Source organism: Engystomops pustulosus, chromosome 4 (genome assembly GCF_040894005.1).
Source record: "Engystomops pustulosus chromosome 4, aEngPut4.maternal, whole genome shotgun sequence".
Taxonomy (NCBI): Eukaryota; Metazoa; Chordata; class Amphibia; order Anura; family Leptodactylidae; genus Engystomops; species Engystomops pustulosus.
This window is the reverse complement of record NC_092414.1, coordinates 88,800,955-88,819,098: the sequence shown is the minus strand read 5'-3', so window position 1 is coordinate 88,819,098 and position 18,144 is coordinate 88,800,955. Positions and strand designations below refer to the sequence as shown.

Below are 18,144 nucleotides of genomic sequence, written 5' to 3'. Positions count from 1 at the left end.
CATTTAATCTAATGATGGTAAAGTCTGTAGATGTATTGTATGTAGCTTGTAGTGGTCTTTTCCTATGGATCTGTACAGGCCAGTGATGGCAAACCTTTTAGACACTGAGTGCCCAAACTACAACCAAAACCCACATATTTTTCGCAAAGTGCCAATGCGACAATTTAAGCAGTAACTTATTACTACCTGCTCTTTCACAGGTTTAAATGGTATAGGCACCCAAAGACACCAATACAGTAGAAAGAAGGAGAAGAAGTTTGGATTATCATTGTAGCTTCCTTCTGGGGTCCTGGGCTGCCTGGGACTGCAAAAGACCTTGAGTCCTGTCTGGCAAACTCTACCCTGGGGTGATGGCAAGGGAGCCCATAAAGAGGGCTCTGAGTGCCACCTCTGGCAACTGTGCCATTGGTTTGCCACCACTGGTATAGGCTGTCAGATTGCATGTGTATATAGATATTCTCTCCTTGATTTGTGTCACGGTTCGGATGGGCGAACCGTCAGAAAGTCTCTGTGGGAAGAGAGTCTGTGGACTCCCAGACCACCGCGGGGGATGATGGTAGTAGCCGCAACCCAGGACCGGAATCTAAGTGACCCTTGGTGTTCGCCAGAGCCCGCTGCAAAGCGGGATGGTCTTGCTGCAGCGGGAGGCCACCAGGTCATTCCACAGGTGCGACTAGGCCTGCGGTAGCAGCCAAGGTAGGGAAGCAGGAAAGGCAGGACCTCGGGTAGGCAGGACCTTGGGTAGGCAGGACCTCAGGATGGCAGGACCTCAGGATGACCACCGGTATACACCGTGCCACGTAGGTACTGTACGGATCGCGGGTACGGCCGTGACAATTTGATTTTCTTTCTGCTTTGGACTAAATAAAAATGATGTGAAATTTAAACAATATTGGATACAAATACAGAGGATTATTGCCTATTATTGGCCACAAAACACAGCTGTAATTCAGCATAAGCCCACGTTGTTTTTACTTTTATCCTTCATGTACAGGAACCTAGCAATTTATAAATTACATTTAGAGGTTTTCTGAAAGTACAGCACTGCTATTATCCTTGGTGCACAATGCTGTGAAGAGACCTGAGCGGAGAAAGCAGACAGAGCACATGGGGCCATTGTAACCCCGCTTCTAAGGAAAATTAGCACACTTTTATTTAATCTCCTAAAACACTTTAAAAACCTCCAAAATTGTGCAGCCTCAAAAAAAAGTCTTCTTTGCTTATTTTGAATTGCAGGATTTCTTCTCGTTTTTTTTTTTCTGAAGCAGATTTTGATTTTCCCCGGATCTTCTGTTTATGCAGAGAGAAGAAGTTAATTAAATGTTACTACAGTTGATCTTCAACAGCGGGTGCTGGGAAAGTAGTGACCCACTCCTTCCACAATCTGGCAAAAGGAATCCTATTGGGAGAGATTGTGAGGAAAAATAGCTATCATCTTATCTTTGATGCATTACGGTGTCTGTAAGGAGGCAGTATACTTAGATGGACTATGATTCACAGCACTGGGATTTATTTCTTATTAAACAAATAACCCCAAGAAGTTATGAATTCTCTACCCAAACTTCTTAAAAAGTCTTGTATACTAATAACAAGCATTTCCTAGTAGTGAGAGGTTATAATCTGCTTTCCTCAGAATACTGCATGACAATCACAATTCATGGTGGCCACATGAGGGTTCCGTGTACTTTACTCCATCCTGGAAGCCGGCATCTCAGCATGACTGCAGTTCTTTACCTAAGTCTTCTGAATAGCAGCGCCATGGCCCTTTGTTCTTTAAAAGACTAGGTAGGGAGTCTGGTTTGTGAAATTCCTCTGTTATCTACATCGCAGGAAGGAATGCAAATCTCTAAAAGATGAAACCCTTAGTGGAATAAAGTCTGTGCAGTTTACTACTTTAAAACATTCCAAATGTGTAGGAATTTAATGGTATGTAATCCAAATCTAGCCCAGAAGCTCCATTAACCCCTTCCCAACATTTGACGTAATAATATTACATGGCTAAAAGGACCTGGTACCAGAAGCTGTGGGTGCCAGCTGTATGTTAGTTTCTAGTTTCCTTCGATCGCGGGCTTTAACCCCTTATATGCAGTCAAGAGATCAGACCACCTCGCGGTGCTTACCAGGGGGGTGTTTTCTAAACCTCCACTGGCAGCCATGGGGCTGCATGGTGACTTCCAGGAGCCGGGTCCTGCCTTTTTGCCGGACCCGGCTGTATTAAACTGTGTTATAGGAATAAGGGCTTGAACAAGCGATCAGAGCATCGCTTGTCCAAGCCAACCTGCAAAAGTAAAAAAAAAAGTTTAAAACACTTAGTAAAAACATTTTTTAATAAAAAGAATTAATTAAATACAGTTAAAGTCCGATAAATACAAACTTTCCCTATACATATCTAATAAAGAAAAAAAAAACCACTAAATCAACCCCCCCCCCCCCCCACACACACACACACACATCTTTGGTATCATCGCATCCGTAACAATCTGTACAGCTCAGAAATATTATTGGACCTGCTCGGTGAGCGCTGAAAAAAACAAAACCCGAAAAACTTGCCAAAAATTGTAAATTTTTCATAAAATCCCTTCACAAAAATGTTCTATAAAGTTATCAAAAAAAGTTATGCGAGCAAAAATGGTACCACTGAACAGGACAACTCAATACGTAAAAAATAATCCCTAAACCAGCTCTGTGAACCAAAAAATATTAAAGTTATGTCTCCGAAAAGATGGCGATAGGAAAATGAATGAAATTTTCTCTATGTTAGTTTTTCTACAGTAAAATTGTAAAAAATAAATTTAAAAAACTATATAAATTGGGTATCACCGTAATCGTAGTGATCTATAGAATAAAGATAAATGAGATTTTTATGTTACGGTGTACAACCCCCAAAAAATACAAAAAGAAAGGAAACCAAAATTGACAATTTAATTTTTTCTGTACATTCAAGAGTTAATAAAATATCATCAATAGGGTAATGACCAACTAAAATGAAGTATTTGTAAAGTTCCGCTAATGTTGCAGAAAATAAGCCCTTATATGTCCAAATTGCCAAAAAAATGAAGATTGTATAGCCAATAAAAAGTGACAATGCATAATCTTCTCTGAATGGCGCAGCTTCCCTTCAATGCCCTGGCGTGTGCCCATACAGCAGGTTACCACCACATATGGGGTATTGTTATACGCGGGAGGGATTGGGAATTAAACTTTGTGGAGCGTTTTGGTATTTTATTTAATGAGAATTAGTACATTTTTCAAGTACACCTTCAAAAATCTGTAACTTTTTTATTTTTCCATGTAAAGAGCTCTGTTTCGGCTTGTTTTCTGCATAACAAATATAGTGATGGTATATATCATTCCATGCCGTGTACTGGGAAGCTGGAAAAAAATTCAGAATGTAGTGAAAATGATGAAAAAATGCATTTGCGCCGTTTTCTTGCGGGCTTGGATTTTACAGCTTTCACTGAGCGCCCCAAATCACATGTCTATTTTATCCTTTGGTTCGGTCCGATCACGAGGATACCAAATTTGTACAGGTTTTATAATGTTTTCATACATTTAAAAAAATTAAAACCTTCTGTACAAAAAAAAAATTCTTCATTTTGCCATGTTCTGGCACTAATAACTTTTTCATACTTCAGTGCATGGAGCTGTGGGTGGTGTCATTTTTTGCGACTTTTGATGAAGTTTTTAATGCTTTCATTTTGAGGACTGTATGGGCTTTTGATCACTTTTTATTGAATTTTTAATATTTTTCAAAATGGTAAAAAAGTGGCATTTTTGACTTTGGGCACCAATTTCCGTTACGGGGTTAAACGCTGGGAAAAATTGCTAATATATTTTGATAGATCGGACATTTTGGGACGCAATGATAACTAATGTGTTTATGATTTTTACTGTTTATTTATATTTATATCAGTTTTAGGGAAAGTGCGTGATTTAAACTTTTACTTTTTTTACTATTTGTTCATACATATTTTTTTTTTTTTTTTACCATTATTTTAGGTCCTCCAGGTTAATTTAACCCTGCAGGGTCCGATTGCTAATAATATGTATGTATATACCTATTTTACTATGATTTTTAATAGCCTGCCCTCTGCTGGCTATTAGAAATCATTGCACCTGGCAAGCCTACGAGTCTCAATGAGACTCTAGGCTGCCATAGCAACCAATGACGTCACAGGGGGCGGCGATCGTCCATCCAAGATCGCGGCGGGCATTTAACAGTAAGTTAGGTGCCACGCTCGGGTTCGACCGTTCGCTTGTGGCAGTGACAGGCGGATGTTGGCTGTTTTATACAGCTCTCTCCATACACCCCTTGCGGCACAAGGACGATATATAGCCAAAAAAAAATTAAATTTCAAAATTGCACACGATTTTGTTTTATCGCCTGTAAAACAAATAATAGATTACCAAACATCATGAAAGTTGTTTTACATACATTAAGGGGTGTAATTTCTGAAATGGTTTTTTTATGGGGTTTTACATTTATTTGGGCCTCTTAAAGTGATTTGATATCTGAGCAGGTCCCTCAATAGCATGGTTTTGTGTTTTTTTATGAAAATGTGAAAAATCGCACCTAAAGTTCAAAGCCTCATAACATCCTACAAAAATCAGACGATGCATAAAAAACCATGGAGACATAAACCAGACATTCGGTTAATGTTAGCTATCAAGTTTTTTTTTCAGTTATGACTGTGTGAAAAAAGTAGAACATTTTGAATTTCGATAATCAAGAATTTTTCCAAATTTTCACCAAATATCCATTTTTTTTTCAAAAATAAAATAAAAAAGTTAAAGGGGTATTCCCATTTCAGAAAATTAATGTTATTATTTGTATTATAAAATGTTATACAGATTTTCAATATACTTTCTATATCAATTTCTCACAGTTTTCTAGATCTCTACTTGCTGTCATTCTATAAAAAGCTTCTATATTTACTGCTAGTGGACAGAAATCTGACCATGGTCACACAGGTGCACGGCTCGTTATAACCCACAGCTCTGATTACTCTCCATGATGCTAACGAGCTCTGCACCTGTGTGACCATGGTCATATTTCTGTCCACTGGCAGTTAACATAGAAACTTTCTATAGAATGACAGCAAGCAGAGATCTTGAAAACTGTGAGTAATTGATACAGAAAGTATATTGGAAAATTGTATAACTTTTTATCATAAAAACATTAACATTAATTTGCTGAAATGGGACCACCCCTTTAGGAGCTCATCAATGAGCTATAGATGCCCCAAAATTAGATATCTGTAAAGTGCATTTCATCCTGCAAAAATTAGCACTCATATAGCCAAATGACAGAAAAATAAAAAAAATTCTATAGTCCGGATAATGTGAAATACAAATCTGCTATGAATGGCTTTCCTCCACTTCTATGCACTGCCATGTGCCCATACAGCAGCTTACCACCACATAGGGAGTATTGACACGCTTAGAAGAAATTGGTCATCAAATCCATATTAAAAATGTCATATTATCCATGGTGATTGTGTAGTCTTTGGTCAAAATGAATGTATTTTCCAAATAAAATTACGATTTCTAAATTGAAGTTTCATTTTGTTCTAATTCCCTGTGAAACATCAAGAAGGGGTAATCTATAGGGTTATACTAATTTTTGGGTATCTCAAAGTCACTTGAAACCTGAGCAGGTCCCTCAAAATGTAAGATTAGTTGATTTTCATGAAAATGTGAAAAATCCCACCCACAGTTCGAAGCCTTATAACATCCTAGAAGAAAGAGAGGACGCATAAAAAAACCTTTGCCAACGTAACACGGACATTTAGAAAATGTTTGTTGTTAAGTTATTTTGGTGGTCTGTTTATATGCTTAGAAAGCAGAAAACTTTGAACTTTTAGAAAGGAGAATTTTTTTAAAATATTCACCATATGTATGTTTTTTGATAGCTAAACACAAAAGATTAAAGATTGAAGTACAATATGTCACGAGAAAACAGTCTCAAACTCACCTGGATATTTTATAGCATTCCAAAGTTATAACCACTTATAGTAACACATGGCAGATTCTAAAAATAGGGCCTGACTGGGAAGGTGAAAACTGGCTTTGATGGGGTTGAAGGGGTTAAAAAGCACCATTTTTAAAAAAATAAGTTTTTATTTTAGAAATTTACAGCAAATATGTATTAAAAGAGTAACTTTTCTACTATTTGGTTTTGCTGTTTTCCCCACTAAACAGCAGCACAGACTCTAATCATGATTACAATTTGGCGATTGTGTTCCGCTGAGATATCTTTCAGGGTGAGCTGAATAGTGAATACTGCAGAATTTTAGAATAACAAAATTTATATTAATATAATGAAATGGAACATTCCCTAGAGGCTATGTGTTATATATATTCATTCATTTGCTTTTTAGAGCTATCACATATTTTTATGTATGAATGACAACTTTCAGAATTTGGGTGCAGGTGCAGGTTTAAAATGTGAAATAATTTTTTGCCATATTCACATAAAAGTAATCTAATATCATTAAAATTACATGGAGCATATACTTTTCTCAAGTTTCTCTTGTTGATGCTGTTACTTTCTTCACAACTGGAGTTTTCTGAAGGTCATCCTTGAAAGTCAATGCTGTTGGTATGTGTTACGTGCTAGCTAATGCAATTCTAGTGTAAACTGTTTTTAGCTGTTTCAGTAAAGTAAACTTTTTGCTTCTAGTTCGCAAAACAGATGTGAATCTAATAAACAGCCCATAAGATGCAATTTGTAAGCAGCTGCTCGGCTTTCCGTTTCCCTGAACTCATAAAAGCGGAGTTCTTCTTTGGTCTGTGAGACAAATGGTGCACCTTTAATGCGGGAGCTTTGTTTACTCTTCTTCTATTTAGGCAGGTAAAAGCAGTGGGGCAATGAATTTTTATCCCACACTGTGGCTTTCTAGATAAAAATACTTCCCAATGCTCATTCTGTCACAGTGATTCTTTTGAAGAATGTTTTGATGCTTGAGAAATGTGGAGATGAAAGGGTCATGCCTAAGGACATCCATGAAGATTTGCACTGCACTTCATAATAGTAATAAAGACCAAAACATTGCTGCCAGCGGGGATCTAAAAGGACACTTACAGTGCAAATAAGCTATAAAACCTAATGACTACAGATAAAAGTGGCATAAAAGCAATAGGCAGCAGAATGGATATGATTGCGACTATTGAGTTATAATCTGTGCAAGAAGCATGAATAAGAAACCATTTTTTTCCGATGTTTCTTTTTTTTTTTTTTAAGTGGAACGATTTATTTTTTGCTTAGGTGTTTTTTAAGGTGGTTTACTAGAACGAACTAGTAAAATGTACTGAAAGATCACACAGTGGGGCACATTTACTAAAAACAGTGCAAACTGTAGTTTTCCTGTGTATAGGGCAGAGGGCGCCAGATTCAGGATTTCTGGCGCACGTTCTGCATGAATCTGGCACCCCCTGCACTGCCCCAACAGAGTGCACCGTTAAAGGAAACCTACCACTTCCGATGGTGCTTCTAAGCAGTAAATGGTGTTTATCTTCGTTATGTTCTTAAACGGTTTTAAAGCATTTAAACACTTTATTAATCTTTATATCCGAAGTAGCTTCACCGCACCGTGGTCCTTGCTAGGTGCGACCACTTCCTATTCGGGCGCACGGCCGCACACATGGTGCGCCGAGCGCGGATCACGGTACGGTGGAGCTACTTCAGATATAAAGATTAATAAGGTGTTTAAATGCTTTAAAGCCGTTTAAGAACATAACGAAGATAAGCGCCGGCACTAGCTCACCCTAAGCTGGTGCACAGCATTTGCTGCTTAGAAGCACCATCGGAAGTGGTAGGTTTCCGTTAACGTAGGGCGTACAATACATTTCTGTAGGACTTTGCATTTTAAATCTGCCGCATGGTTCGACTGAGCACCGGAACCCCCCTTCAGTGTAGAAATTTGTATCTCGTGAAGAATAGTGTAGCCACGACACAAAAGGGCTGCATGCTACACATATGTGGCACGGACCCTTCTTAAATACATGTACAAGCAGTTTGCACATAAAAGAATGTGCAAAGTCCAACAGAAAACTGGCGCATGGAGCTTCGAAAATGTGCCCCATTATGTTGGCACTGATAGAGTATGTTGTACATACTATATTGTTGTTCCAGTGCTTCTCTTCAGAGGGATGTGCACAGCACACAAACAAAAAACTGTCATGTTAAAATCCCTAATGCCCACCCCTTTCCCTATCATCAATATGTTAGAGAAGCCTTGTGCAATGACTTTCGCTAACGCCCAAACCAGTCATTCTGTTTGGAAGAAAAAAACAACTAACAGGCGGTTTTTATTTAAAGTCTCTGCTTCTCGTAAGTGAATTGGAAAATCTATGTGCTTAGTCATGTAATCATGTTACAATAACATACAGTGTGTATATATACACTCACCAGCCACTTTATTAGGTACACCATGCTAGTAACGGGTTGGACCCCCTTTTGCCTTCAGAACTGCCTCAATTCTTCGTGGCATAGATTCAACAAGGTGCTGGAAGCATTCCTCAGAGATTTTGGTCCATATTGACATGATGGCATCACACAGTTGCCGCAGATTTGTCGGCTGCACATCCATGATGCGAATCTCCCGTTCCACCACATCCCAAAGATTCTCTATTGGATTGAGATCTGGTGACAGTGGAGGCCATTTGAGTACAGTGAACTCATTGTCATGTTCAAGAAACCAGTCTGAGATGATTCCAGCTTTATGACATGGCGCATTATCCTGCTGAAAGTACCCATCAGATGTTGGGTACATTGTGGTCATAAAAGGATGGACATGGTCAGGAACAATACTCAGGTAGGCTGTGGCGTTGCAACGATGCTCAATTGGTACCAAGGGGCCCAAAGAGTGCCAAGAACATATTCCCCACACCATGACACCACCACCACCAGCCTGAACCGTTGATACAAGGCAGGATGGATCCATGCTTTCATGTTGTTGACGCCAAATTCTGACCCCCTACCATCCGAATGTTGCAGCAGAAATCGAGACTCATCAGACCAGGCAATGTTTTTCCAATCTTCTACTGTCCAATTTCGATGAGCTTGTGCAAATTGTAGCCTCAGTTTCCTGTTCTTAGCTGAAAGGAGTGGCACCCGGTGTGGTCTTCTGCTGCTGTAGCCCATCTGCCTCAAAGTTCGACGTACTGTGCGTTCAGAGATGCTCTTCTGCCTACCTTGGTTGTAACGGGTGGCGATTTGAGTCACTGTTGCCTTTCTATCAGCTCGAACCAGTCTGCCCATTCTCCTCTGACCTCTGGCATCAACAAGACATTTCCGCCCACAGAACTGCCGCTCACTGGATGTTTTTTCTTTTTCGGACCATTCTCTGTAAACCCTAGAGATGGTTGTGCATGAAAATCCCAGTAGATCAGCAGTTTCTGAAATACTCAGACCAGCCCTTCTGGCACCAACAACCATGCCACGTTCAAAGGCACTCAAATCCCCTTTCTTCCCCATACTGATGCTCGGTTTGAACTGCAGGAGATTGTCTTGACCATGTCTACATGCCTAAATGCACTGAGTTGCTGCCATGTGATTGGCTGATTAGAAATTAAGTGTTAACGAGCAGTTGGACAGGTGTACCTAATAAAGTGGCCGGTGAGTTATATATATATATTTTGTGTGTATATATATAATGTGTGTGTGTTTTTATTCTTCATTTGTAAAGCGTTACGGAATATGATGGAGCTATATAAATAAAGACTATTATTATTATTGTCCTTGCAAAATGTGCGTATCAACACTCAACTGTGTTGGTCAAAATCTTTGTGTAGCCCTTTCCCTGATTTGTTTGCAGGTGGTGCACTTTAAATTCCGAAACTGAAATGTTTTTGACACTTTTGCTATTTGTCATGATGTTAGAAATGTCAAGAACACTCATGGGTGATTACATTGCAAGTAAAATATTTCTGAAATTTTGTCCGTAGTAAATGATTAAACTGAGATGAGCTGTCTTATTCTCTGTCACACCTGTTGTGCCATTGTTCCCCGAAATACTGCAAGTTTCCAAGAGGTCACCAATTATCTGCTCTTATGAGTCAGTGTGTGGCTGCACTGTGTGGGAGTTGATGCACTTTAGAGACCAGTGTGAAAAACATGCGGCACAATTTAATAGCTTGATATCTAACTGTTCACTGTTCAGCCGTAACCTTAAAACCACTGACAGGTGTAGTGAATTGCATGGATTAGCCTTTATATTGTCACCTGCAAGGCAGTGTTCACATGATGCACTTGACTTGTGTTTTGAAATGTGTTTCAAACGCATAGGATGTTACTCTTCCTGAACACAAATGCATTTAGGCAAAACATGTATTGCTACTTACCGAAGGAAACTGTTTAGGTTTAAATTAATATTAATTTGATGAGGAGTAACTTCTAATGCACTTGAAATGCATTTCAAAATTCAATTCAAAAGCATTGGGGCACAATTTGAAAGTTAAATACGGCGCGCCCCCTAATTTGTATTGCATGGAGGCTGGAGCACCTGTGCCACAAAAGTGTCGCGTACCTCACAATAGCGGTATTCTTAAATACCTGTGCAAGCAGTTTTAGCGTAGAAGAATGTGCACGGTATGACAAAAGTGTGGCGCAAAGCCCTTAGTAAATGTGAACATGGTGTCAAAAGTGGGGTGGGGGATGTATAAATTAGGCAGCAAATGAAAACTCAGTTCTTACAGTTCAGGATCTAAGAGCTTTTAGTGAGGGCTAAATACTTATTGCTAAACCAATACAAAATATAGGGGCACTTTTACTAAGGACTTTGTGATAGTTTTCTGGCATGTTCTTTCTAATGCAAAACTGCTTGCACAGGTATTTGAGAAGTGTCTGCACCACCAATGAGTTGCATGTGACGCTTGTGTGCCGCAGCTTCACTAGCCATCATGTCAGACTGTACGCCAGATTTAACTTGCAAGTCTGACAGAAGTGTGTTGCACGCCGCATGTTAAAGATAGAGTAGAAAAAAATGGTGCACTCTGTCGGGCCAGTTCAGGGAGCGCCAGATTCATGAAGAACGGGCGACAGAAATCATGAATCTAGCGCACCCTGCATTATACACAGGCAAGCCAAAGTTAGTGCAGTTTGAAACATTCTTAGTAAATGTGCCCCATAGTCTCCAAAACACAGTATTATGCAGTATTTCCAGTATACATTACTACTTCCTAACACATGCTCAAAAAGAAGGAGGACAATTGGTAACTGGTGACCGCAGTCGTGGAGTGAAGGCTGGCCCATCTGGTAAGTGCAACAAAGAAGCTACTGTATGACAAATTTATGTAAAAGGTAATATTGGCTGTTATAGAAAGAAAGGTTTTAGATTTACAAATACTGTCTAAGGTTATGTTCTAACGGGAGATTTTGAAACATATTCATACTCAGGGAAGCTGTTGGTTCTTTTTTCCTAGAGCAGGTTTATCAATCAAAAGTTGGATTTTGAAATGGAATTTGTTATACACCGATATATAAAAAATTGGTACAGTTTGATCAATGGGCTGAATATTTTTTCATAAGAATTTTGGAAAATTATGAATTGTTCTTTAAATTTTTGTTCAATTCCTGATCTAAGGATTCGGGCCAGGAGTGAACAACCTTTACATATCCGAGGAATGCATTGTTATAATGCTTAACTTTGAAGCAGAAACTTAATGATCCGTTTAGTGCTATGAGATGCTGTGTGCTGACAATGTGCTTAGATTATGAGGGCCCAGGGTTTATCTACACTTTTATTTAGCTTCTGAACATTCTACTAGTATCTGGCACATTGAAAAATAGAGATGAGACAGATCATGGATGAGAGATCCATGAGAGGGATATAGGACACAATTATTTATCTTATCTGTAGATTGTAGAGTAAACTGCATGTTGTTTGCCGGCAGAAAGTTTCTCTGTATGACATTGTCTTGTAATGGAGGGGGAGGGTCTGGATGCAGCGAGCACTGCAGTGTGCACACAGGAGAAGCTATTCATGAGAAAAATCTGCCCTGCCCTACCATATTCAGATGGTTTACGGTCATATCCCTGGGCCACCAAAATTGTTTACACCAGCACTGATAGAGACAGGTTGGACTTATATCTGTGAAATACCACGTTCCAAATTATTATGCAAATGATATTTAGCTCTGGTCATTTAATAGTCATTTCAGTTCTTTACAGCATATAAAATGTTTGGAAATTCTGCAGTGCATAATCATTTGGAACTGCGCATTTTGAGTTTTTTTTTTATTTTGAAGAATATACTGTTATCATTGGGAGGTTTGTTCAATACAATTTGAGTTATACTCTAACGGGTGATTTTTATTATACTGACTGTCATTTGCATCGACCATTTAGGAAAATCTGAAATAACCAAAAAATGTGCTAAAAAACTGTTTATACTCGAGTCTATAAAAAAAACCCTCTCTACTCAGGTGAGTAAAGGTGAGTAAAGACTATTTTTTATAGGCTGGGCATATAAAAGGGAAGGGTCTGCTGGCTATACACTAGAGTCCAGGGGCTGGTTATATAGTAGGGGGCTTCTGGCTGTATGCTAGGGAGCAGGGCTGGCTATTATACTAGGGGGCTGCAGGCTATATACTGTGGGTGGGGTTGTTGGCTATTATACTAGCTGGCAGGGGCTGGCTATTATACTAGGGGGCAGGAGCTGGCTGGCTATATACTGAGGGCATGGGCTGGCTATTATACTATGGGGTTGCAGGCTATTATACTAGGGGGCAGGGGCTGGCTATTGTACTAGGAGTCAGGGTCTGGCTATATACTGGGGGCAGGGGCTGGCTGGCTATATACTGGGGGCATGGGCTGGCTATTATATTAGGGGCTGCAGGCTATTATACTAGGGGGCAGGGTCTTGCTATATACTGGGGGCAGGGGCTGGCTGGCTATATACTAGAGGCATGGGCTGCTTGCAATATATTGGGGGGCAGAGGCTGCTGGCTATATACTAGGAGGCTGGCTGGCTGGCTATATACTGTGGGGCTGGCTGGCTATATACTGGGTGGAGGCTGTGACCAATGCATTCCCCACCTTAGGCTTATACTCAAGTCAATAGGTTTTCACAGTTTTTTTGTGTTAAAATAAGGTACCTCGGCTTATAGTCTGGTCGGCTTATACTCCAGTATATACAACAATTTGGAACTTGGTATAGATGATGTACCTGTCAATACAGTGGTACTATAATGAAATATGTGTGCAGGTGATGTACCTGTCCTTACAGTGGTAGTGTCGTGCTATATGTGTATAGTTGATGTACCAGTCCATAAAAGGTAGTGTAGTGCTATATGTGTATAGGTGATGTACCTGTCCTTACAGTGGTAGTGTAGTGCTGTTTATATATAGGTGATGTACCTGTCCATACAGTGGTAGTGTAGTGCTATACGTGTATAGGTGATGTACCTGTCCTTACAGTGGTAGTGTAGTGCTCTATGTGTATAGGTGATGTACCTGTCCATACAGTGGTAGTGTAGTGCTGTGTATATATAGGTGACATACCTGTCCATACAGTGGTAGTGTAGTGATGTACGTGTATAGGTGATGTACCTGTCCTTACAGTGGTAGTGTAGTGCTATACGTGTATATAGGTGATGTACCTGTCCTTACAGTGGTAGTGTAGTGATGTACGTGTATATAGGTGATGTACCTGTCCATACAGTGGTAGTGTAGTGCTGTGTAAATATAGGTGACGTACCTGTCCATACAGTGGTAGTGTAGTGATGTACGTGTATAGGTGATGTACCTGTCCTTACAGTGGTAGTGTAGTGCTATATGTGTGTAGGTGATGTACATGTCCTTACAGTGGTAGTGTAGTGCTATATGTGTACAGGTGATGTACCTGTCCTTACAGTGGTAGTGTAGTGCTATACGTATATATAGGTGATGTAAATGTCCTTACAGTGGTAGTGTAGTGCTATACGTGTATATAGGTGATGTACCTGTCCTTACAGTGGTAGTGTAGTGATGTACATGTATATAGGTGATGTACCTGTCCATACAGTGGTAGTGTAGTGCTGTGTATATATAGGTGACGTACCTGTCCATACAGTGGTAGTGTAGTGATGTACGTGTATAGGTGATGTACCTGTCCTTACAGTGGTAGTGTAGTGCTATATGTGTGTAGGTGATGTACATGTCCTTACAGTGGTAGTGTAGTGCTATATGTGTACAGGTGATGTACCTGTCCTTACAGTGGTAGTGTAGTGCTATACGTATATATAGGTGATGTAAATGTCCTTACAGTGGTAGTGTAGTGCTATACGTGTATATAGGTGATGTACCTGTCCTTACAGTGGTAGTGTAGTGATGTACATGTATATAGGTGATGTACCTGTCCATACAGTGGTAGTGTAGTGCTATACGTGTATAGGTGATGTACCTGTCCATACAGTGGTAGTGTAGTGCTATACGTGTATAGGTGATGTACCTGTCCTTACAGTGGTAGTGTAGTGCTATACGTGAATATAGGTGATCTACCTGTCCATACAGTGGTAGTGTAGTGATGTACATGTATATAGGTGATGTACCTGTCCATACAGTGGTAGTGTAGTGCTATACGTGTATAGGTGATGTACCTGTCCATACAGTGGTAGTGTAGTGCTATACGTGTATAGGTGATGTACCTGTCCTTACAGTGGTAGTGTAGTGCTATACGTGAATATAGGTGATCTACCTGTCCATACAGTGGTAGTGTAGTGATGTACATGTATATAGGTGATGTACCTGTCCATACAGTGGTAGTGTAGTGATGTACGTGTATAGATGATGTACCTGTCCATACAGTGGTAGTGTAGTGCTATACGTGTATAGGTGATGTACCTGTCCTTACAGTGGTAGTGTAGTGCTATACGTGAATATAGGTGATGTACCTGTCCATACAGTGGTAGTGTAGTGATGTACATGTATATAGGTGATGTACCTGTCCATACAGTGGTAGTGTAGTGATGTACGTGTATAGGTGATGTACCTGTCCATACAGTGGTAGTGTAGTGCTATACGTCTATAGGTGATGTACCTGTCCTTACAGTGGTAGTGTAGTGCTATATGTGTACAGGTGATATACCTGTCCTTACAGTGGTAGTGTAGTACTGTGTACATATAGGTTATGTACCTGTCCATACAGTGGTAGTGTAGTGCTATACGTGTATATATAGGTGATGTACCTTTCCTTACAGTGGTAGTGTAGTGCTGTGTACATACAGTCCTAGAAGTGCACATGTGAAGTACCTGTCCTGATGCTCTAGTGCAGTGTGTGTGTTGGTTTTGTACCTCATAGTATTGTAATCCTGTGTGGGCTTCACCACTCTAGTAATAATACAGTAGTGGGGAGGGGGTCTAACCTTGAGGTTTTGTCTGTGCTCTTGGAAGAAGCACCATAAAGAGGCAGTGGGACCTGGATGTTACTCCTGCTCTGCAGCACAATGGTTCAGCCCTGGCAGCAAGGCGTCTCCCTCCAGCCCCCTCTCCCAATGATGGAAAGCCGGGGAGTGGGGGAGAGACATGTCAGTGCAGGGATCCCTCTCACACACAGCGCACTCACTACAGAGCCGAGCAAGTTTACTCCACTCTGCCCCTGTGGGGCACCCAGCCGCACCTCACTGCCAAGGAAACCTGCTGCCCCCGGGAGATGAGTGACTCATTGTGAGGAGAGCAGTGCACACACAGCGGCGGCGGGTCCCCAGTGCATGCGCATCGCCCTGCACCCAGACTGTCTCATCTCAGCAGCCGGGCACCGGGACCAGCAGCCGAGGGATGGAAAGGTTTCTGGGTTTTGTCAGGCAGATCAGAAGATCCAGGAGAAGGAAAGGCAAGAAGTACCGACCTGAGGAGGATTACCATGAGGGCTACGAGGATGTGTATTACTATGCTTCCGAGCATTTCAGAAGTAAGAGCTCTCTGTGTGTTATGTGGGCACATCAGGTGCTGTGTAGCCTGCCCTGCTGCTGCAGTACATCTTATAGCAGACAGAGATGTGCTGCAATATAGTGCGTAACCAGCACAGCTCACAATGTATCACAAATGACAATATAGGACTATATAACATTACCCAGTAGATCCATCCATACACCTTCATACAGCATCCTAGAGATCCATCCATACACCTTCATACAGCATCCTAGAGATCCAACCATACAACTTCATATAGCATCCTAGAGATCCAACCATACATCTTAATACAGCATCAGTCCAAGAGATCCAACCATACACCTTCATACAGCATTCTAGAGATCCAACCATACACCTTCATACAGCATCCTAGAGATCCAACCATACACCGTCATACAGCATCCTAGAGATCCAACCATACACCTTCATACAGCATCCTAGAGATCCAACCATACACCTTCATACAGCATCCTAGAGATCCAACCATACACCTTCATACAGCATCCTAGAGATCCAACCATACACCTTCATACAGCATCAGTCCTAGAGATCCAACCATACACCTTCATAAAGCATCAGTCTTAGAGATCCAACCATACACCTTCATACAGTATCAGTCCTAGGGATCCAACCACACACCTTCATACAGCATCAGTCCAAGAGATCCAACCATACACCTTCATACAGCATCCAAGAGATCCAACCTTACACCTTCATACAGCATCAGTCCTAGAGATCCAACCATACACCTTCATACAGCATCAGTCCTAGAGATCCAACCATACACCTTCATACAGCATCAGTCCTAGAGATCCAACCATACACCTTCATACAGCATCAGTCCTAGGGATCCAATCATACACCTTCATACAGCATCAGTCTTAGAGATCCAACCATACACCTTCATACAGCATCCTAGAGATCCGACCATACACCTTCATACAGCATCAGTCCAGGAGATCCGACCATACACCTTCATACAGCATCCAAGAGATCCAACCATACACCTTCATACAGCATCCAAGAGATCCAACCATACACCTTCATACAGCATCAGTCCTACACATCCAACCATACACCTTCATACAGCATCAGTCCTACAGATCCAAACATACACCTTCATACAGCATCAGTCCTATGGATCCTACAATACACCTTCATACAACATCAGTTCTAGAGATCCAACCATACACCTTCATACATCATCAGTCCTTGAGATCCAACCATACACCTTCATACAGCATCAGTCCTAGAGATCTAACCATACACCTTCATACAGCATCAGTCCTACACATCCAACCATACACCTTCATACAGAATCAGTCCTACAGATCCAAACATACACCTTCATACAGCATCAGTCCTATGGATCCTACAATACACCTTCATACAACATCAGTTCTAGAGATCCAACCATACACCTTCATACAGCATCAGTCCTAGGGATCCAATCATACACCTTCATACAGCATCAGTCCTACACATCCAACCATACACCTTCATACAGCATCCTAGAGATCCAACCATACATTTTCATACAGCATCCTAGAGATCCAACCAAACACCTTCATACAGCATCAGTCCTAGGGATCCAATCATACACCTTCATACAGCATCAGTCCTAGAGATCCAACCATACACCTTCATACAGCAATCTAAAGATCCAACCATACATTTTCATACAGCATCCTAGAGATCCAACCATACACCTTCATACAGCATCAGTCCAGGAGATCCAACCATACACCTTCATACAGCATCCTAGAGATCCAGCCATACACCTCCATACAGTATCAGTCCTAGAGATCCAACCATACACCTTCATACAGCACCAGTCCTAGGGATCCAATCATACACCTTCATACAGCATCAAAGAGATCTAAGAATTCACAACTGTATAGTATTGCTTTAGCAGATCTGATAACTCACCACTATTACAGGGCTATATAACATCAGTCCAGCAAGTCTTAGATAGCAGTAGTCCAGCAGTCATGAAAATACAGAACTATATAGCATCAGTCCTCCAGGACCATATAGATTCAGTCCAGCAAAACTTCTTTTAAAACGAGCATTGGTTCAGCTGTATATTCATTTGTGGGATTAGTCATCTAGTGGAGTTACACAGAGTTAGTCATAAACTATTTCAGCTTCACACCTGGTTACATCCACACTCTGCACTCTACTTACCATGCACAACTTTAGAAGTTCTTAAAGGACTTCTACCACCAGGATGAAAGACTGTATGCAAATGA

The 18,144-nt window shown here is 40.8% G+C and overlaps 1 protein-coding gene across 8 annotated transcripts in view; it reads left to right on the top strand.

Annotated features, from left to right (window-relative positions):
- Positions 1-18,144, top strand: part of GRIP1 (glutamate receptor interacting protein 1) — a 325,558-nt gene that overhangs the window by 85,322 nt on the left and 222,092 nt on the right. For 2 of the 8 annotated variants that reach the window (XM_072146655.1, XM_072146644.1), the window contains exon 1: positions 15,449-15,890. The exons of 3 other annotated variants lie outside the window; for them this stretch is intronic. In XM_072146655.1, the coding sequence (XP_072002756.1) occupies positions 15,758-15,890 (133 nt within the window). In that variant the 5' untranslated portion in view covers positions 15,449-15,757. Of the gene's footprint in view, positions 1-15,448; positions 15,891-18,144 lie in introns of those variants that run through there. 3 more of the 8 variants (XM_072146653.1, XM_072146652.1, XM_072146645.1) reach the window with 2 other exon arrangements.